Source organism: Manis pentadactyla, chromosome 10 (assembly GCF_030020395.1).
Source record: "Manis pentadactyla isolate mManPen7 chromosome 10, mManPen7.hap1, whole genome shotgun sequence".
Taxonomy (NCBI): Eukaryota; Metazoa; Chordata; class Mammalia; order Pholidota; family Manidae; genus Manis; species Manis pentadactyla.
Window position 1 is genome coordinate 14,965,935 of NC_080028.1, and position 20,810 is coordinate 14,986,744.

Here is a 20,810-nt window from a genome sequence, read left to right on the forward strand (position 1 = left end):
ATTTGACATCTAGTTTTCTCTTCAATATCAGTGCTTATCAAAAGGATTTAGTGAGCTGGGATTTTTAAAAATTGCTTTGATTTGGTAAAATTCAAAGATTAATTTACAATAAAATGGGCCAATGGTAGAATAACCAAGTCATAATGAAACAACAGTGAACAGAGGAAGTTAGTATTGCAGAACACAAGGACTAATGTCTGTTTTATTTATAAGAAACAGGAAAATGCAATAACTTTCCAGTTCAAGCTGGAAAAGAGGGGCAGGGTACACACACAGCACAGGCACTGAGTTCAACTTGGCAGTAACCCTATGATAACTACAGGGCAGAAAAGAGCTTAAGAGCCAAACTAAAGGTGTGCAATTTCTAGAATCAGGATGTTAGGAGTTAGAAGGGGCAATAATGATTATTAAATATTAAGCGGTGCAAAAAGCTCTAAAAAAATGGATTTGTGGGAGAATAAATCTGGGACACTTATAAGGCTTATTAAAGTATTAAAGATTCTTAGATGTACAATGGAAAAGAAACTTTAATTCCTAAAAACTACTATTTCCTTTATATATTTGACCACAGAATCCTTTCAAAAAAAACCTAGTAACATACTCAGGACTCATGAATAGTTCTTTTATTTTAGATCTAAAAACTGACTTCCAGAGAGGCGAAATTATTTGCTTAAGGTAGCACAGAAGGCTACAATGGGAAAGGGAACTCAGATTCTTACTTGATTCTCAGTTCTACTCTTTTCCTTTTACTGGTGATGTGTAAAAAAAATAAAGAAAAAATGGGTGTTCCAGCATTCAAAGCAATTCTGGATTTAGCTAGGCCTATGAAAGTAATACTGAAAACTGATTTTTTTCTGCCTAAATCAGACTTAAGACCTTAAACATGGTTCTAGTTATTATTATATGATTATTTAATGTTTCTGTTCTTCTACTGTACTGGTAGTGAAATACCTATCTCACAGCCTGTCACTTTCTCTTTAATAAGAATGGGCTCTCGCCTCCCCCTCCTTTTGTCCATCATGTCCACAGTTAGCCACATGCTTGTTTTATGCTTGAACTCCAATCAACCAGTGCTCCTATAGTGATGGGATAGGACCCTGCTCTTAAAATAGGCTATGCACATTCATCTGCAAGATGTGGCACAATGCCAGAGATACTTTTAATAGTCACAGGACAATCCTAGTGTATACTCTTTAACCACTGGTTTACTAAAAGATTTAATGGGCATGGGGGTGGGGAAGAACCACATGAAAATAAATGCACTACAGCTCACTATACAAACGTCACATGAAGTTTTAAGATAAAAAATCAGATGTCAAAGGAATTTTGTAGTCAAAGCAGGATCCCTAGGATGATGCCTCCTTGGTCTCTCAAGGTTATGCCTACACTCTCCTCTGATGAACGTCACTGGATATATATTCCACAGGGATCTAATTTTAGTTCATAACTGGAGCTGAAGGTCAGCCACCTAAATCTGATAGTTCTAAACTTTTGCCCTCTCTATAAAGCACATATGAGTGCATGTGCACAAGACAGAGAGCGAAAGAGAGAGGTATTAAATTCTAAAATAAGCTTATTATAATTAACAGTTGGAACAGTGCATGTTGTCAGTTATGTAAGACAGACCTACTAAAAAGTTGAATTTTACAAATATATTAAACAATTAATGACTTACTGCCAGAATTCTAAAATGTACTTTTAATAAAGGTTAAAGATTCTGGAGGTCAAATTTATGAAAAGCTAAAGGTGAGATTTTCTAAATGACTACCCATGCAGCTGGGTCCATTCATATTTAGCTTAATATTGTATCTATACACTTTGGGGTTTTTTTCCTAATTGTAGTATGGGAAGTAATGGTAAATCTCACATTTTATTTAATGGACACTGTCCTTGTAAATAAGGTTTTATCTCACTTCCTAAATTCACCTCTAACTTCCCTTCTTGTACATGTATGTTTTTCGGTCATATAATCCATCTGGCTATGTTCTATATCATGGATCCTGCCATAAAGACTTAAAAGAAAGTTTAGAGTAACAACAATTATGTAAGTTTGGCTCAAGTTTGTTTGCTAATTAGCTATCCTGAGAAAGATATGTTGCAACAAGAGTTCATTAACAGATGGGAAAGATAGCTTAGGTATCAACAAAAACTTACAAAACCAATTAGCTGCCCTTCCTTTTTTGACTGAGGGCACAAACAGGCATGTCAAAACTTGTCATTTTTCTTCAAATATAGTACCAGCCAACTCTGCCTCTCTTATATCTTAAGTAGTAGGAGTCTTTTCATTTTTCAGAAAAACCTTTTATCCACTACTTATGTAAAACATATTTTACTATTTTAAGTTAATATACTGGCAAGTACATAAGTATCATTTATTGCCTATTATAACTTAACAAATAAGGGGACATTATCTCATTTAATCTTTAGTGACTTCTTAACACAAATTATAGTTTGGTTACATAGTATACTAACAAGGTTGGGGCCTGAACACTGTTACAACCACACATAGCTCCTATCTTGGTGGCTGATATAGATCCCATGGATTGCTATAAACCCCTTTGCCTTTTTGCCTTTTTCAGTGTATCAAAGTCTTTCCTATATCCAGTCTCCTTAGAATTTCCTTACTTTGTCTTTAATGCCATCCCGGGTTCTTTTTTCTTTTCTTTTGGTATCATTAATGTATAATTACATGAGCAACATTATGGTTACTAGACTCCCCCCATTATCAAGTCCCCACCACATATCCCATTACAGTCACTGTCCATGAGCGTAGTAAGATGCTATAGAATCACTACTTGTCTTCTCTGTGTTGTACTGCCTTCCCCGTGTCCCCCTCTGCCCTACAATATGTGTGGTAATCATAATGCCCCTTTTTCCCCTTTATCCCTCCCTTCCCACCCATCCTCCCCAGTCCCTTTCTCTTTGGTAACTGTTAGTTCATTCTTGGGTTCTGTGAGTCTGCTGCTGTTTTGTTCCTTCAGTTTTTCTTTATTCTTATACTCCACAGATGAGTGAAATCATTTGGTACTTGTCTTTCTCCGCCTGGCTTATTTCACTGAGCATAATACCCTCTAGCTCCATCCATGTTGTTGCAAATGATAGGATTTGCTTTCTTTTTATGGCTGAATAATATTCCATTGTGTATATGTACCACATCTTCTTTATCCATTCATCTACTGATGGACACTTAGGTTGCTTCCATTTCTTGGCTATTGTAAATAGTGCTGTGATAAACATAGGGATGCATATGTCTTTTTGAAACTGGGCTCCTGCATTCTTAGGGTAAATTCCTAGGAGTGGAATTCCTGGGTCAAATGGTATTTCTATTTTGAGATTTTTGAGGAATCTCCATACTGCTTTCCACAATGATTGAACTAATTTGCATTCCCACCAGCAGTGTAGGAGGGTTCCCCTTTCTCCACAACCTCGCCAACATTTGTTGTTGTTTGTCTTTTGGATGGTGGCCATCCTAACTGGTGTGAGGTGGTATCTCATTGTGGTTTTAATTGCATTTCTCTGATGATTAGTGATGTGGAGCATCTTTTCATGTGCCTGTTGGCCATATGAATTTCTTCTTTGGAGAACTGTCTGTTCAGCTCCTCTGCCCATTTTTTAATTGGGTTATTTGCTTTTTTTTTTTTTTTTTTTGTTGAGGTGCATGAGCTCTTCATATATTTTGGATATATCATTTATGAATATCAGATGTCATTTATGAATACATTCTTCCACATTGTAGGATGCCTTTTTGTTCTATTGATGGTGTCCTTTGCTGTACAGAAGCTTTTCAGCTTGATAAAGTCCCACTTGTTCTTTTTGCTTTTGTTTCCCTTGCCCAGGGAGATACGTTCATGAAGTTGCTCATGTTTATGTCCAAGAGATTTTTGCCTATGTTTTTTTCTAAGAGTTTTATGGTTTCATGACTTACATTCAGGTCTTTGATCCATTTTGAGTTTACTTTTGTGTGTGGGGTTAGACAATGATCCAGTTTCATTCTCTTACATGTAGCTGTCCAGTTGTGCCAACACCAGCTATTGAAGAGGCCGTCATTTCCCCACTGTATGTCCATGGCTCCTTTATCATATATTAATTGGCCATATATGTTTGGGTTAATGTCTGGAGTCTCTATTCTGTTCCACTGGTCTGTGGGTCTGTTCTTGTGCCAGGACCAAATTGTCTTGATTACTGTAGCTTTGTAGTAGAGCTTGAAGTTGGGAAGCGAGATCCCCCCTGCTTTACTCTTCTTTCTCAGGATTGCTTTGGCTATTCGGAGTTTTCTCTGGTTCAATATGAATTTTAGAACTCTTTGTTCCTGTTCATTCAAGAATGCTATTGGTATTCTGACAGGGATTGCTTTGAATCTGTAGATTGCTTTAGGCAGGATGGCCATTTTGACAAAATTAATTCTTCCTACCCAAGAGCATGGGATGAATTTCCATTTGCTAGTGTCCTCTTTAATTTCTGTTAAGAGTGTCTTGTAGTTTTCAGGGTATAGGTCTTTCACTTCCTTGGTTAGGTTTATTCCTAGGTATTTTATTCTTTTTGATGCAATTGTGAATGGAATTGTTTTCCTGATTTCTCTTTCTGCTAGTTCATTAGTGTATAGGAAAGCAAAATATTTCTGTGTATTAATTTTGTATCTTGCAACTTTGCTGAATTCAGATATTAGTTATAGTAGTTTTGGAGGTCTATGATTCATTTTGAGTTTACTTTTTATTCTTTAGGGTTTTTAATATATAATATCATGTCATCTGCAAACAGTAACAGTTTGACTTCTTCCTTACTAATCTGGATGCCTTTTATTTCTTTGTTTTGTCTGATTGCAGTGGCTAGGATGTCTAGTACTATGTTGAATAACAGCGGGGAGAGTGGGCATCCCTGTCTTGTTCCCAATCATACTTTCAGCTTCTTGCTATTAAGTATGATGTTGGCTGTGGGTTTGTCATATAAGGCCTTTATTATGTTGAGGTACTTGCCCTCTATATCATTTTGTTGAAAATTTTTATCATGAATAGATGTTGAATTTTGTCTAATGCTTTTTCAGCATCTATGGAAATGATCATGTGGTTTTTGTCATTCTTTTTGTTGATGTGGTGGTGGATGATGTTGATAGATTTTCAAATGTTGTACCATCCTTGCATCCCTGGGATGAATCTCACTTGATCATGGTGTATGATCCTCTTGATGTATTTTTGAATTCAGTTTGCTAATATTTTGTTGAGTATTTTTGCATCTTTGTTCATCAGGGATATTGGTCTGTTATTTTCTTTTTTGTGTGGGATTTTTGCCTGGTTTTGGTATTAGAGTGATGCTGGCTTCATAGAATGAGTTTGGAAATATTCCCTCCTCTTCTATTTTTTGGAAAACTTTAAGGAGAATGGGTATTATGTCTTCTCTAAATGTCTGATAAAATTCAGTGGTGAATCCGTCTGGCCCAGAGGTTTTGTTCTTGGGTAGTTTTTTGATTACCAATTCTATTTTTTTGTTGTTATTAATCTACAATTACATGAAGAACATTATGTTTACTAGGCTCCTCCCTTCACCAAGTACCACCCCACACACCCCATTACAGTCACTATCCATCAGCGTAGAATCACTACTTGTCTTCCCTGTGTTGCACAGCCCTCCCCATGCCCCCACTACATGCTAACTATACAGGCTAATCTTAATACCCCCTTTCTTTTTCCTCTCCCTTATCCCTCCCTTCCCACCCATCCTCCTCAGTCCCTTTCCTTTTGCTAACTGTTAGTCCATTCTTGGGTTCTGTGAGTCTGCTGCTGTTTTGTTCCTTCAGTTTTTCTCCACATGAGTGAAATCATTTGATACTTGTCTTTCTCCGCCTGGCTTATTTCACTGAGCATAATACCCTCTAGCTCCATCCATGTTGTTGCAAATGGTAGAATTTGTTTTCTTCCTATGGCTGAATAATATTCCACTGTATATATGTACCACATCTTCTTTATCCATTCATCTACTGATGGACATTTAGGTTGCTTCCATTTCTTGGCTATTGTAAATATGCTGTGATAAACATAGGGGTGCATCTGTCTTTTTCAAACCGGCCTGCTGCATTCTTAGGGTAAATTCCTAGAAGTGGAATTCCTGGGCCAAATGGTATGTCTATTTTGAGCATTTTGAGGAACCTCCATACTGCTTTCCACAATGGTTGAACTAATTTACATTCCCACCAGCAGTGTAGGAGGGTTCCCCTTTCTCCACAATCTCATAACATTTGTTGCTGTTTGTCTTTTGGATGGTAGCGATCCTTACTGGTGTGAGGTGATATCTCATTGTGGTTTTAATTTGCATTTCTCTGATGACTAGCGATGTGGAGCATCTTTTCATGTGTCTGTTGGCCATCTGAATTTCTTCTTTGGAGAAGTGTCTGTTCAGCTCCACTGCCCATTTTTTAATTGGATTATTTGCTTTTTGTTTGTTGAAGTGCATGAGCTCTTTATATATTTTGGATGTTAACCCTTTACCGGATCTGTCATTTACAAATATATTCTCCCATACTGTAGGGTACCTTTTTGTTCTATTGATGGTGTCCTTTGCTGTACAAAAGCTTTTCAGCTTGATGTAGTCCCACTTGTTCATTTTTGCTTTTGTTTTCCTTGCCCGGGGAGATATGTTCCTGAAGAAGTTGCTCATGTTTATGTCCAAGAAATTTTTGTCTATGTTTTTTCCTAAGAGTTTTATGGTTTCATGACTTACATTCAGGTCTTTGATCCATTTCAAATTTACTTTTGTGTATGGGGTTAGACAGTGATCCAGTTTCATTCTTACATGTAGCTGTCCACTTTTGCCAGCACCATCTGTTGAAGAGACTGTCATTTCCCCATTGTATGTCCATGGCTCCTTTATCATATATTAATTGACCATATATGTTTGGGTTAATGTCTGGAGTCTCTATTCTGTTCCACTGGTCTGTGGGTCTGTTCTTGTGCCAGTACCAAATTGTCTTGATTACTGTGGCTTTGTAGTAGAGCTTGAAGTTGGGGAGCGAGATCCCCCCGCCTTGATTCTTCCTTCTCAGGATTGCTTTGGCTATTCGGGGTCTTTGGTGTTTCCATATGAATTTTTTAACTATTTGTTCCAGTTCATTGAAGAATGTTGTTGGTAATTTGATAGGGATTGCATCAAATCTGTATATTGCTTTGGGCAGGATGGCCATTTTGACAATATTAATTCTTCCTAGCCAAGAGCATGGGATGAGTTTCCATTTGTTAGTGTCCTCTTTAATTTCTCTTAAGAGTGTCTTATAGTTTTCAGGGTATAGGTCTTTCACTTCCTTGGTTAGGTTTATTCCTATGTATTTTATTCTTTTTGATGCAATTGTGAATGGAATTGTTTTCCTGATTTCTCTATTAGTTCATTGTTAGTGTATAGGAAAGTCACAGATTTCTGTGTGTTAATCCTGCAACTTTGCTGTATTCCGATTATCAGTTCTAGTAGTTTTGAAGTGGAGTCTTGAAGGTTTTTTATGTACAGTATCATGTCATCTGCAAATAGTGACAGCTTAACTTCTTTACCAATTTGGATTGGTTGTATTTCTTTGTCTAATTGCCGTGGCTAGGACCTCCAGTACTATGTTGAATAACAGTGGGGAGAGTGAGCATCCCTGTCTTGTTCCTGATTTCAGAGGAAAAGCTTTCAGCTTCTCGCTGTTCAGTATGATGTTGGCTGTGGGCTTATCATACTTGGCCTTTATTATGTTGAGGTACTTGCCCTGTATACCCATTTTGCTGAGAGTTTTTATCATGAATGGATGTTGAATTTTGTCTAATGCTTTTTCAGCATCTGTGGAGATGATCATGTGGTTTTTTGTCCTTTTTGTTTATGTGGCAGATGATGTTGAAAGATTTTTGAATGTTGTACCATCCTTGCATCCCTGGGATGAATCCCACTTGGTCCTCCTTTAATTCTGTTAGTATTTGTTTCACATATGCTGGTGCTCCTGTGTTGGGCGCATAGATATTTATATTGGTTATATCCTCTTGTTGGACTGACCCCTTTATCATTACATTATGTTCTTCTTTATCTCTTGTTACTTTCTTTCTTTTGAAGTCTATTTTGTCTGATACAAGTACTGCAACAGCTGCTTTTTTCTCCCTGTTGTTTGCATGAAATATCTTTTTCCATCCCTTCACTTTTAGTCTGTGTATGTCTTTGGGTTTGAAGTGAGTCTCTTGTAAGCAGCATATAGATGGATCTTGCTTTTTCATCCCCTCTATTACTCTATGTCTTTTGATTGGTGCATTCAGTCCATTTACATTTAGGGTGACTACTGATAGATATGTACTTATTGCCATTGCAGGCCTTGGATTCGTGGTTACCAAAGGTTCAAGCCATCCCTGGTTCTTGGCTCTACTAGTCCATGTATGTAAAGCAGGTAGTCAGGGGCTCTGATGGTAAGCTGATTCAATGTTTTGTGTTCCCACTAGATTTGTAGGTTGAAATCCTAATGCCCAATGATGGTATTTGGAGAAGGGGCTTTTGGGAGGTAATTAGGGTTAGAGGAGGTCAAGAGAGAGAGGCCCTGGTCCAGTGGAATTAGGGACCTTATAAAAAGAGACACCGGAGAGCTAGCTCACTCATGCTGCCCCCTCGGCCCTCTCTGCACAAAGAAATGGTCACAAAAGCACTCACTGAGACAGGAGCCACCTACAAGCCAAGAGGAGGCCTCAGAATGAAACCTACCTTACCAACACCACGATTTTGGACTTTCAGTCTCTGAAACTGTGAGAAATAAATTTATTTATGTTTAAGTCATCCAGTCTATGGCATTTTATTTTGGCAAAACTGAGAACAAGACGGATGTTGTCTCAGTGAGACAGTTGTGAGATTTGAGGTCCTCAAAGGCACAGTAGGAACACACTAGAGGTATAGCAGAAAACGCAGAGAAACAGACTATATGGATTCTTTCTAGTCCTTTGTTTTATTATTTTCTGAACTTGGATGTGGAGCAATTTACTTAATTTAACTTTAGCTAAATTTCCCCAAGTGTAAGATAGCAATGTATCTATTTCATAGAGTTATTGTAATTATTTACTATAGATAGCATCTGAGAGCAAACATTGTAAGGTATAAGGCATCTTATATGTTACTAATTGGGAAACAGTACAACTGAAGTAAAGAAAGAAGCTAGGTCAAACTTTGCCCCTTGTGGCTGTGTGGTCTTGGGCAAATTTCTTGAAATCATTTCTTCCTTGTCTCTAAAAATAGGGATAAAATCCAGGGCTTATAAATATTAAATGAAATGATATATTTAAAAATCTCTAGCATAGTGCTTGGAGTAGAGTAGAAGCTAATGCACATTACATCATAAAGATGGCCAGATGAGCAAATAGGTGAAGAACAATTAACGAGCACACTCGACAAAGGCATAATATGGCCAGGAAATTTTTATCTGTATTTGCCTTTTAATGGAAAAGCCACTTGAGAAAGGAGAGTGCTGATATTATAAACATAACAACTTTGTATTACTTTTACAGATTATATGGTGTTCAATTAGAATCTACAGTGTCCATTACCGAGCACCGTGTACACAGCCCCAATAAAGGCTCACAACTCAAAATGCTCCCAATTTAAAATCCAAGTACCTGCAAATTGTTCAAGAGAAATAAATTCTAACCAAGTGATAAGAAAGTCTATTTGGGGATGGGGAGCTATAAAAGCACATGACTCAAGTTATTTATAATATTAGGGAGATTAAACATATGTAAAATGAATGAGTAAGGAATGTAAATGTATTTTAAAGTATAATAATTTAAGCGGTGTATTAAAAGGCTGCAGGAATAAAACTATAACGAATTTAGCCAAAGAAAGCTTCTTGATAAATATGAGTGGGGGGAAAAATGGTAAGAGATAGCGTGGCAGAAAGGAGGGAGGAAGACAAGGAAATGGTGGACAAAGGCAGGGGCAGAGAGGGATAGGGGCAAAGTAGAGGATCAACCAAAGCAGATTTAGAGTTCGTTTAAGTAAAAGTTTTCTAAGAATTAAAGAGCTTCCCATTACTAAAAATATTCAGTCAGTGTTTGCCTGTTTCCTTATCTGTAAAATAAACAAAATAATGGTACCTACTTTATAACCTTGTGTGGATTAAAGGTGTTAATATTCATGCAGTGCTTGGAATGTAGGCATGTCGTGTATGTTTAGTATTTGATAACGGTTTCATTGAGATATAATTCACATCATAAAGCTCATCCTGTCAAAGTGTTAAAATTCACTGGCTGGCAGTACACTCTAACTTGGGCAACCATTATCCCTATCTAATTTCAGAATATTCTCATCACCCCAAAAACAAACCCAATACCCATTAGCAGTAACTCCCCATTCCCCTCCCCACCAACCTCTGGGCAACACTGATCTACCTTCTGTCACTACAGGTCTGCCTATTTTAGACATTGCAAATGAATGGAATCCACATTATGTGGCTTCTTTCACTTAGCATAATATTTTCCAGCTACATCCATGTTGTTTTTTATTCTTTTTTATTCCATTGTATTTTTATTTCATAATCATCCCAATAATATCCCATTGTATAACTATAACACATTTCGTTTATCCATTCACAAACTGATGAACATTTGGGTTGTTTCTATCTTTTGGTGATTATGAACAATGTTCCTGTGAGTATTCATGTACAAATTTTTGAGTGAACATCTATCTCCATTTCTTTTAGTTAAACACCTAGGAGTGCAACTGCTGGGTCATATGGTAACTGCTTAACCTTTTGAGGAACTGCCACTGTCTTCCAAAGTAGCGGCACCATTTTACTTTTCTAGCAGTAACATATGAGGGCTCTGACTTCTCCACATCTTTGGCAACACTTGTCATTATCTGCCTTCTTGGTTCTTCACTGGTCATACCAGTGAGTGTGAACTGGTATCTCACTGTGGCTTTGATTTGCATTTCCCTGATGATTAATGTCATCTTTTCATGTGCTTTTTGGCTGTGTATCTTCTTTGAAAAAATGTCTATTCAGATTCTTTGCCCATTTTTAAATTGGGTTGTCTTTGTGTTATTGAGTTCTTAAAATATTCTCATGTCTCGTATCAGTTCTTGGCAAATATTGTTGCCCATTATGTGGGCTGTCTTCACACTTTTTTGATAGTGTCTTTTGAAGCAAAAAAATTAACTCTGATAAAGTCCAATTTATTTTTTCTTGTTATTTGTGCTTTTGGTGTCATTTCTAAGAATTAACTGCCAAATCCCAAACCATGAAGATTTATCCTTGTTTCCTCCTAAAAGTTTTATGGTTTCAGCTCTTACATTTGGGTCTGATCCATTCCAAATTAATTTTTATATACAGTGTGAGGTAAAGGTTCAACTGCATACTTTTAAATGTGGCTATTTAGTTGTCAAAGCATCATTTGCTAAAAGACTATTCTTTCCTCATTGAATGGTCTTGGCACCCTTGCCAAAAGTTAGTTGACCACAGACACATGAGTTTATTCCTGGACTCTCAATACTATTCCATTATTTGTCTATATCTACATCTGTATGTACTTATCCTCATGCCAGTACCCACACTGTCTTATTATTTCTTTGTAGTAGGTTCTGTAATGGGGAATTGTGAGTCTTCCTGGTTTGTTCTTAACAAGATTGTTTTGGTTATTCTGCATCCCTTTCAATTCCATATGAATCTTAGAATCGGCTTCTGAATTTCTACAGAAAGCTACCCAGGGTTCTAAAAGGCATTGCATTGAATCTGTAGATCAAAGCGGAAGTACTGTCATCTTAGCAATAGTAAGCCAATCTGTGAACATGGATGTTTTCCCACTTATTTAGATCTTTAATTACTTTCAATGTTTTGTAGTTTTCTGCAAAACGGAGTTATTTCCTGAGTCTGAATTGTTTCCTTAGTTGTTGCTCCAGGGCTTACTTAGCATATACATCTTAATTGAATCAGAGTCAGCTCCAGATTTATATTAGCTTAATTTCAGTGAGCTATGGAAATGTTAATTCTCTATTTTATTCCTTTCCCCTATTTCGTGGCATCATTGTTATGCGTATTATATCTACTAATGTTAAAGCCAAAATACATTATTATAATTATTACTTTATGTAATTTTGTCTTTTAAAAATACTGAGGAGAAAGGAAAGCAGGTACGAAACTTAAAGCTTTTGTTATATTAGCTTTTTTAGTTATCACTTCTGGTTCTCTTGATTTGTTCTTGAGGATTTGAGTTACTATCTGGAGTCACTTCCTTAGAATACAGCTTTGCTCTTATCCACCTTTGTGCTATTTTTGGCATATTACAGCTCTGTGTGTCACTGGTTCAATAACACATATACATATTGTTTTATATAAATGCTTTAAAATCAGTTAGGTGAATATTCATTTTTATTGTCTTTTACAATAATTATTATGTAATTACCAGTCCACTTTGTTTCTTCCTGTCAATTTAAATTGCTATTTGGGGCCACTTGCTTTCAGTTTGAAGAAATTTTAGTATTTTTTTGTAATGAGGGTCTAGAATAAATTTAGTCCGTTTTGCATTTATCTAGAAATGTCTTTATATCCCCTTCATTGTTAAAAGATAGTACTGCTGGATCTAGGATTGTTGGATGAAGTTTTCTTCTTTGTGCCCTTTGAATATGTTATCCCATTGCTTCTAACCTCTACTTTTGATGAGATATCGGCTATGTATCTTTTTGAGGTTCTTTTGTAAGTGATGAGTTACGTTTCTTTGGCTGCTTTCAAGATTTTCTCTTTGTCTTTCTTTGGCTTTCAGCATTTTTACTATGTATCTGTTTGTGTGGAGTGTAGATTGTTTTCCAAAAAATTTGTTAAGTTTTTCACCATCATTTCTTCAAATATTTTTTATTCTTTCTCTCTTTCCTCTCTTTTTGGAACTCCTATTATACATCTGTTGGTACATTAATGTCCTGTATTTCTCTGAGGCTTTCTTCACTTTCCTTGATTCTTTTTCCTGTTCTTTACTTTGTATACTCTCTATTGACCTCTCTTTAAGTTAGTTATTCTTTCTTCTGCTAGTTCAGACCTAATGTTAAGCCCCTGTAGTAAATTTTTATTTCAGTTATTGTACTTTGCTGTATTTTCAACTCCAAAATTTTGATTTGGTTCTTCTTTTTAAGAATTTCTAACTTTATATCGACATTCCTCATTTGATGCAACATTGTCATTAAACTTTGCATTACTTCTTTCACCTGAGTTTCCTTTAGTTCTCTGAATATATTTATAATAACTACTTTGAAGTCTTTGTCTGTTAAACCCAACACTGGGTCATTCTTACAGGAAGTTTCTGTTGCCTACTTTTTTCCAAGTGTATAGGTCATTTTTTCCTGTTTCCTTGCATGTCTTAAAATTTGGGGGAAACCTGAATTTTTAGGTAGTATAATAGTAACACTGGGTACTGCCCCTACCCTCCAAGACTTGCTACTGTTATTTGCTTATTTGCTCAGTGACTGGATGAATTATTTAAATAAATTATATTCTCCCCCTTCCTGTAGATATTGCTCCTCAGGGACTCGATGCCACAGTCATCGTGGTACAACGGTGGCTTTGGCGGGCCCCTTTTTGACTTTTTCTCTGACCATACCCAGCTGCTAAGGTCCAATAACTGCTAGCTGATTATCTATTGTCTTCAACAATGTCCTGAGCATAAATTGCTCCACAAACTGAACCAATTAATTAGGGCTCCTCTAAAAGAATAGTTCCGGTCAGTATTTAGGGTTTGTTCTAAGGACAGGAGGGCTCCTACCAGCTCTTTCCCTTTTCTCTCTAGTAAACCAGCCAGCCTTCTGGTTAGCCTGCATCTCCAATCAATCTGTTAATCTTCTAATTAACTGTCACTACAACCTGCACCCTCAGGCGTGAACTTTACACTCTTACAAATGAAGTCATTTCCTCTGGGGAGAGATTCAGAGCTATCTGTTACAGGGTCTGCTTGTTCCTCCTGGTAAAATTTCTGGGGCCTGGTTCTAAGACTGGGGGCAGAGACAATGGCATGCTTCTTTTTGTGTGACACCTCGTTAAGAGCTCAAATGAAAGGGATGGGGGAACAACGGCCCCAGATCTCCTCCGCTTGCCTCTCCCAGGGTAGAACCTGTCTCCTATCTGCCATGGTAAGGGCTAGTGGGTCCCACTACTCTCAACAGTGCCATAGCCAAGGCACAGCCTCTATCCTATGAGTTGGGGCTGTTTCAAAGGAGGGAGACCCCACCTCTCAACTGTGCTCACCCAGAATTTAGTGTCAGCAACAGGCAGTTGGGCAGGATGGGAAATGCTCACTGTAACCCTACTGGGGAGATAGTCTTCTGAGAGCTGAGGGAAGAGGGAGTTTGGTGTTCCTGGCTGCAGCAGTTTAGGGGACAGTTTCCACCTTGCTCAGCGGAGGTGGGTGGGGGTGTGGGAGAGGTCTCATTTCAGTTACCACAGGCTCACTTTTCTTACTGAGTTTTAGATTTTCTTGAATAAGTAAAATGAGTTTTGGATTTTCTCTGTCGACTACTTGCTCTTAGGACTATTTTTAGAGACTTTAAATGGTTGTTTTTCAAAAAGAACTTCACCAATTTCACTAGAGAGCCAGCCCATTGAGCTCTTTACACTATCATGGCTCAAAGTAGAACTTCTTGATGAGTTTTTTGTGTGAGAAAATAGATCTGAAACTCTAAAAGCAGAAATCAGGGAAAATATTCTTATCATTCCCAGGGAAAAATTCTAAGAAGTGACCACAAAGATGTATGGGTTGCCCCACTGCCTTACTAAGTCAGAAGAGCTGTTTTTTCCTCCCTACATTTGTTTCTTCAATCCCTTAGCAAAACACCTAAAATAAAAAGTGGAGTTCGAAATGAAGTTTAAGTTGTTTTATTTTGAACTACTTCGAGGTATTCATCCTGGCCTATGATACAATTTAGCACTGCTAATCAAGTTTTATGCCAGATCCCAGCTGGATAGGAACTTCACAAAGTAAAAGATTTAAGATGTTTTTGGGTGTGTGTGTGTGTGTGTGTGTGTGTGTGTGATTTAAAGAAATTAAGATGTGGAAAATGATTCTCTTTGAAGTTACTGGTTTCTTAATGAGAACTGTACTTGCATCATGTATCAAAGTATTTCCTAAGATGAAGACAGCAACAAAATTAGTCAAATTTGCATGGCATACAAAACTTACTTTGTTTTAGTGAAAACTGGAGTAAAAAATTTAGTAAAAAACTAACAATTTCAAATGAAAAAGTAAGTGTAAAGGGCCTTCAGAACAAGCATTCATGCCTCAAACTATTCCTAAGCATGGATTCACAGTATACGACTGATGGTTCTATCTTGGCACATTTTCTCTGGGGGTATCTAATATGGAAATTTACCCATTCATTTTCTAGAGCACACAATGGCAATCCTCAGCATGCATCTGTAGCCGAGAAAGTGCCAAACCAAACACCACAGGCAAATAGCCAACTTAGGAACCAAGGTCTAACATAGGACCTGGCACACAGGAATTACTGAAAAAATATTTGTGGACTACAGAGATCTCTACTAATATGCCAAGTACATCCAGTCTCAGTTGTAAAAAGTTAAAAAGTAAAAAGAAGAAATATTTCAAATGATAGAATGGACTTTTGTGTTGATATAAATTTATTTCACTCCATAAACTGGCTCTACAGGTAATACTATCTCTAAACCTAGTACCACTTTTTACACTCCCCTAAAAGGAATATGTAAGATAATCAAGGCTCAGTTTTAGAGAAAATAAAGATTTTTTTTTAAGTATTGGTCTTAGCTTATGATTTCAATCACATGATTACAAAAGAGTATTTTATCATATTCTAACATCATTGTAATCTACTATAATAGGAAAGTTTAAAATATACGACAGGGAAAAAAAAATATCATCCACAGTAATAATATTCAGATAGCCACCATATAGTGAATTTCCCTGTATAGTTTTTATTACTTTTACATGGTTGTGACCATACTGTATGAATACCTTTGTATTCTGCTTTTTCAGTAGGACATTATGAAATGTGCTTCAGACTCTTCTATGCAGTTAATAGAATATCATGTTCAAAATTTAAAAATATGTACAAGTCATAAGAATTCTGGCCTCCACTCAATCTACTAGTTCCCTTCATTTACTTAACAGGAGTTTACTATAGATGCCTATTTTGTGCACATGCAGTGCTGGGACTAAAAATACAAAGAGAGCCAAGAGTTCATGTCTGCAAAGGGTTCTCAACTCAGAAATTACCCTGTTCCTCAGAAATAGAGGCTTACCTATGTGACTTTGAAGGTAATGAAATAAAGTCTTGAATTTTGGCTATTTTTAACTTCATTCTTTCTAGGAAAATTACTTACATAGTAATTTTATCTCAGACAACAAATGAAGTTTTCCCAGTTTGATATGGTTGCATTCTTATCTTTGAGGTGTAAGAGTTACAATTTCTTTTACTCATTTTACGATATATTTTTCAACATGTATTACAATTAGTACTCTTTATTGGTCTTGAGAACAGCTGTCATTTAGGAGCTAATATAGGAGCTTTCATTTCCTCAAGATGTAAATTTTCAGATTATTCATCATACCCCCCATCCTACACATTTGCATATGTTTGTTTATTTGCTGGTATATAATCACAGTCTACCAATTTACGTAGAGGATGTAAAGCATATGCTTCAATAAGCACAGGTGCCTATGTCTAAATACACAGTGATCCATATGCACCTGGAACTATTTGCTTTGTATGGACAAATACAGTATGTGTATTTGACTTCACCTCTGGAAAAATTTAAGCACTCCCAGTTGGTAGTTGGTAATTTCCTTTACTATCTTCCAGTTTAAGTCTTATAACCTAAATGGTGTCTCAAGGTATGAAACAAGACATAAAACAAGGCCCTGAGTCGTAATTCCGAATCTTCTGAAATATACCTCAAGTGGTAATGAGTGGGAGCTATGAAGCAGAGCAGTGGAAAAGCTGTACATAATAGTTGGAAAATTTGTTCTCTATTTGAGGCTCCATCACTTACTAGTGATGTGAGTGTTAGCAAGCTGCCACTAATGTGAGCCTCAGTTTTATTATCTATAAAACAGGGATGGTAATATTCTGGCCGTACTTACAGTATTATTGCATTACTGTTACAAAGAAAACCTTAAAAATGCAAAACACTAAGTGTTAGGAACTAGTCTAATGATCATTAATTTACAATCATATACTAGAAAGCTCAGTATAATCACGTTTTATATTTTGAAAGGCTTTACTTCCTTACATTTACTTCTAAGTTGTATGCAGGTTTTAAGTAAGAAATATGTTTTTCAGAGAGAGCACCTGTAGTTTATCGAAAGGGGTGCTAGTACTGCCAGAAGCCACTGACAGAAGACTCTACAGATATGTTTAGGGAGGAGAAAAAGAGAAGTCAGGCAGCAAAACAAATTGAATGGTAATCTGAGTTCCTCTTATTTTACAACTGGGTTTAATATTGAGACATGTTTACTATTCTGTCTCTCTACACTGAGAACTTAAAAAGCTCCCAGGATGTAGATCCTTCAGAGCAGTTTCAATGGTTTTAACTTTAAGGTCTTATTAGGGCTTTAGGTATGAAAGAGTCACTAAGGTTTTAACCCCTGGAGATGAAATGGTTTTGTTTGTCAATGTTTTTCCATTAATGAAGATTACCTAGCTAGGTCCCTACTGACATTTGTTTTTATCACACCTTCCAGCAAACAGAAATCTACACACTATCACTGAAAATAACACTAGTACAGCACTTACTGTCTCCAAAGATCTGAAAGACAATACTGTCAAAATGTTAGGTTGCTACTGTCCTACAGGAAATACACACGCTTTATTAATAACTGTGGAAAAAACTTTCTCTGCAACTGGAACTTACATTGAGTTGGAGAATCTGTCTTAATGTACTTATTTTGACCAGTAAAAGCACTACAGAAGATTCCAGTGTCACATTCCCGAGGCACCATGACTCTACAGATGTAGTATGTAGTATGTATTCTCTCAACAAAAACGGCAGCTGCCTTCCTCACCTATCATGAGTATCTAAGAATATATATTCTTTTTAATGCCTTGCTTTCTTTTCACTTAACTCTCTCTCCTGTTGGCACATAATAGTCTGTCTCTCTCCTTCCCCATTCCCTCTCTTTTTACTACTCTTAGTATCCCATTATGTAGATGTACCTTAATTTCTTCAAATACTCCCTAACTGCTGGACACGTGGTTATTTCCAATCTTTTGCTACTTTGTACAATGCTTCAGTGAATAATTTTGTTTACTTGGGTTTAATCAATCCACAGAGTAGATTTCTAAAAGTGACATTTCTTGGTCAAAGTACAAAATGCATCTGTAATTTCAGTAGATACTGCCAGTTTCTGTTTTACAGGGATTGTGCCATTTTGCATTCCCACCAAATAAACATGTGAGTTCCTAAAGACCATTTACAAAAATACATATGCCTGGATCCCACCCTGCCAAATTCTGACTTAGAGGTGAGGGGTTGGGCCTGAGCAGGCCTATTTTGAAAAAGCTCCCCAAACAACACTGTCTTGGGTGAGAACCCGTGTTCTAAAAGGTATTCTATTATTTTCACTGTTCATATCCAAAAGAAAATCAGTTAAATCTTTAACCTCCAAAGTTTATACTCTAGGTCACTTATTCAATAAATACTTTTTGAGTGCCCATTATGTGCTGGGCACTCTAGATGTCAAGGATATAAAGATTAAAAACACTGTCTGTCATCAGGGAGATTGCAGGGTCTAAAAGTGAGAGACATAGACATATAATAAAGAGATAATGTATAAGCATAGTGTTCGAGATTTACATAGAATTTTATGGGAATAATGAAGAGGGTTACTTCACCCTAGCAGTCATGCCAGGGGATGCTTCCTGAAGGAATGCTCCTGGAACTGAGCAGGAATTAACCAGGTGGAAAGGAGAAGAGGGAAACAAGAGAGAGGGCATTCTAGGTAGAAAACAACATATGCAAAGGTAGAAAGAAACAGAGGGATGTGTATGTGTATGTAACTGGAAACATTTCATACTGCTGGAGTGTAAAATGTAAGAAAGAGAGTAAGCAATAGCCTGCAAAAGTAGGCAGAGATCAGATCACTGCCCACCTAGAATGATATGCTAAGAAACTTAAACTTTATTCTATAGGCAAAGAAAGTCACTCAAGAGTTCTAGGGCTGGGAGGAACGTGATCAGATTGTTGTTTCAGGATCATGGACAATGGACTGAAAGGGCACACAAGTGGAAAAAGAAAGAACAGTTAAGAAACTGGTGTAGTAACCCAGATGAAGGCTTGAATTAGGGCAGGGGTTAAGGAGAGAATGGACTGAAGAAATCTTAAGAGGTAAAATGGGCAGTATGTAGACATTAGATGTGGGGATGGAGGTGAATAGAGGATGGTTTCAAGGTATTATCAAACCACTACCAGCAAAATATTCAGGTAGAATTAGTGAGTTTCTCCTTTGGCATCATGCTCTAATTAACAAAGTAAAGCAACAGTGGGCAACCCCCAAAGGTAAACATGGTCATATCTCTGATGCACCCTTTCTTATAATAGCTCCTCTACTGATGAGCCTCTTGACTCCATTTACCTCTTTACCTGTAAAATCAGCTATGAAGACAATTCTGATAACACAGGTAACAGCTGGTCCAGGGACCCATATGTGGGTGAGGGGCAGCGGCATGAGCAGCCGCTTCCCTGCAGCTTAACCCAAAGCCAAGCTTTACGATGCTAGCAATGAACTTCGGGCAGCTGCAGTCCCGCCACCAGCTGAAGTGACTCTCTGGAGATGATAAGATATGAGGATAGTGTCCACTGTAACCCTTCCTATTCCTCTGATTTATGCGAGTGTAATGGGCCTGGGGGATGGAGCAGGAAGGAGCTGTGTGTAATCCAAACTAAACCTGGCAGTTGTCTTTCTTCTTAGAGTTCCTAAAAAACAAACTGAATAGAAACCAAAACCTAAACTACCATCAGATGAAAACAAGTCTGCTGTTTAGAAAGTCCATGGGTGAAACACACAAACACACACAGTGACACCAGGCTTACCTTTCTCTTATCTTCATCTGTTGATTCAAATTTGAAAGTAGCCCTATGCTGAGGGGGAAAAAAAGGGAAACAAGGTCATTTTAAATACACAGTTTTAAAATTTTGGCTATGTCTAAAAACATAATGCCTCTGTAAAAATGTTGCCTTCCCACATCGTATCTCAGTATTCTTCTTAAAGAGAAACAGGCATGTAAGCAAACAATTATAAAGCAGTGTGAAAAGACTACAGCAGAAATATATACAAAGGAGCAAGACTACCAAGCCACTAACTGCCTGGAGAAATAAGGAATGCTTTGCATGGAGTACAAAACATTCAAGCAGGACCTTGTGGGATGAATAGGAGTTTGCAAGGAGGCAAATGGAAAACATTCTCAGGACAGAAACAAAGGCTCAGATTTGTGAAATGGATGATACTATATATTCATGAAATAAGTGGCTCTGTCAGAGTGAAAGAGGACACACGTTCAAGGATGGGGAAGTGGAGAACCATGAGAATGGAAAAGCACATTGGACAGAGATTTGGAAGGGTCTTCCAATGTTGCTGAGGAGTTTTACTTTCTTTCTCACATGCAATAAGAAATTATCAAAGAATTATCAATAGGTTAGAGATTTGATAGCTTGGTATTTCAGAAAAGTAATTCTGTAAGTATGAGGGTTTAAATCATGGCTCCACTGCTTTCTAGTTGAGGAAGTAGAAACTCTCTATAACTCGATTTCTCATGTGAAAAGAGGGGGTACCTAATTCAAAGAGCCACTATACGGGTTAAAAGAGCTAAGGCATATAATA

The 20,810-nt window shown here is 37.1% G+C and overlaps 1 protein-coding gene across 7 annotated transcripts in view; it reads right to left on the reverse strand.

The window, feature by feature from the left end:
- Nucleotides 1-20,810, reverse strand: part of RIC8B (RIC8 guanine nucleotide exchange factor B) — a 94,659-nt gene that overhangs the window by 66,021 nt on the left and 7,828 nt on the right. For all 7 annotated transcript variants that reach the window (XR_008991919.1, XR_008991917.1, XR_008991918.1 and 4 more), the window contains exon 2: nucleotides 20,024-20,071. Coding sequence is in view for 3 of the 7 variants with exons in the window: in XM_057486439.1 (XP_057342422.1) it covers nucleotides 20,024-20,071 (48 nt within the window). In the remaining 4 variants the exon portion in view is untranslated. The remainder of the gene's footprint in view (nucleotides 1-20,023; nucleotides 20,072-20,810) is intronic.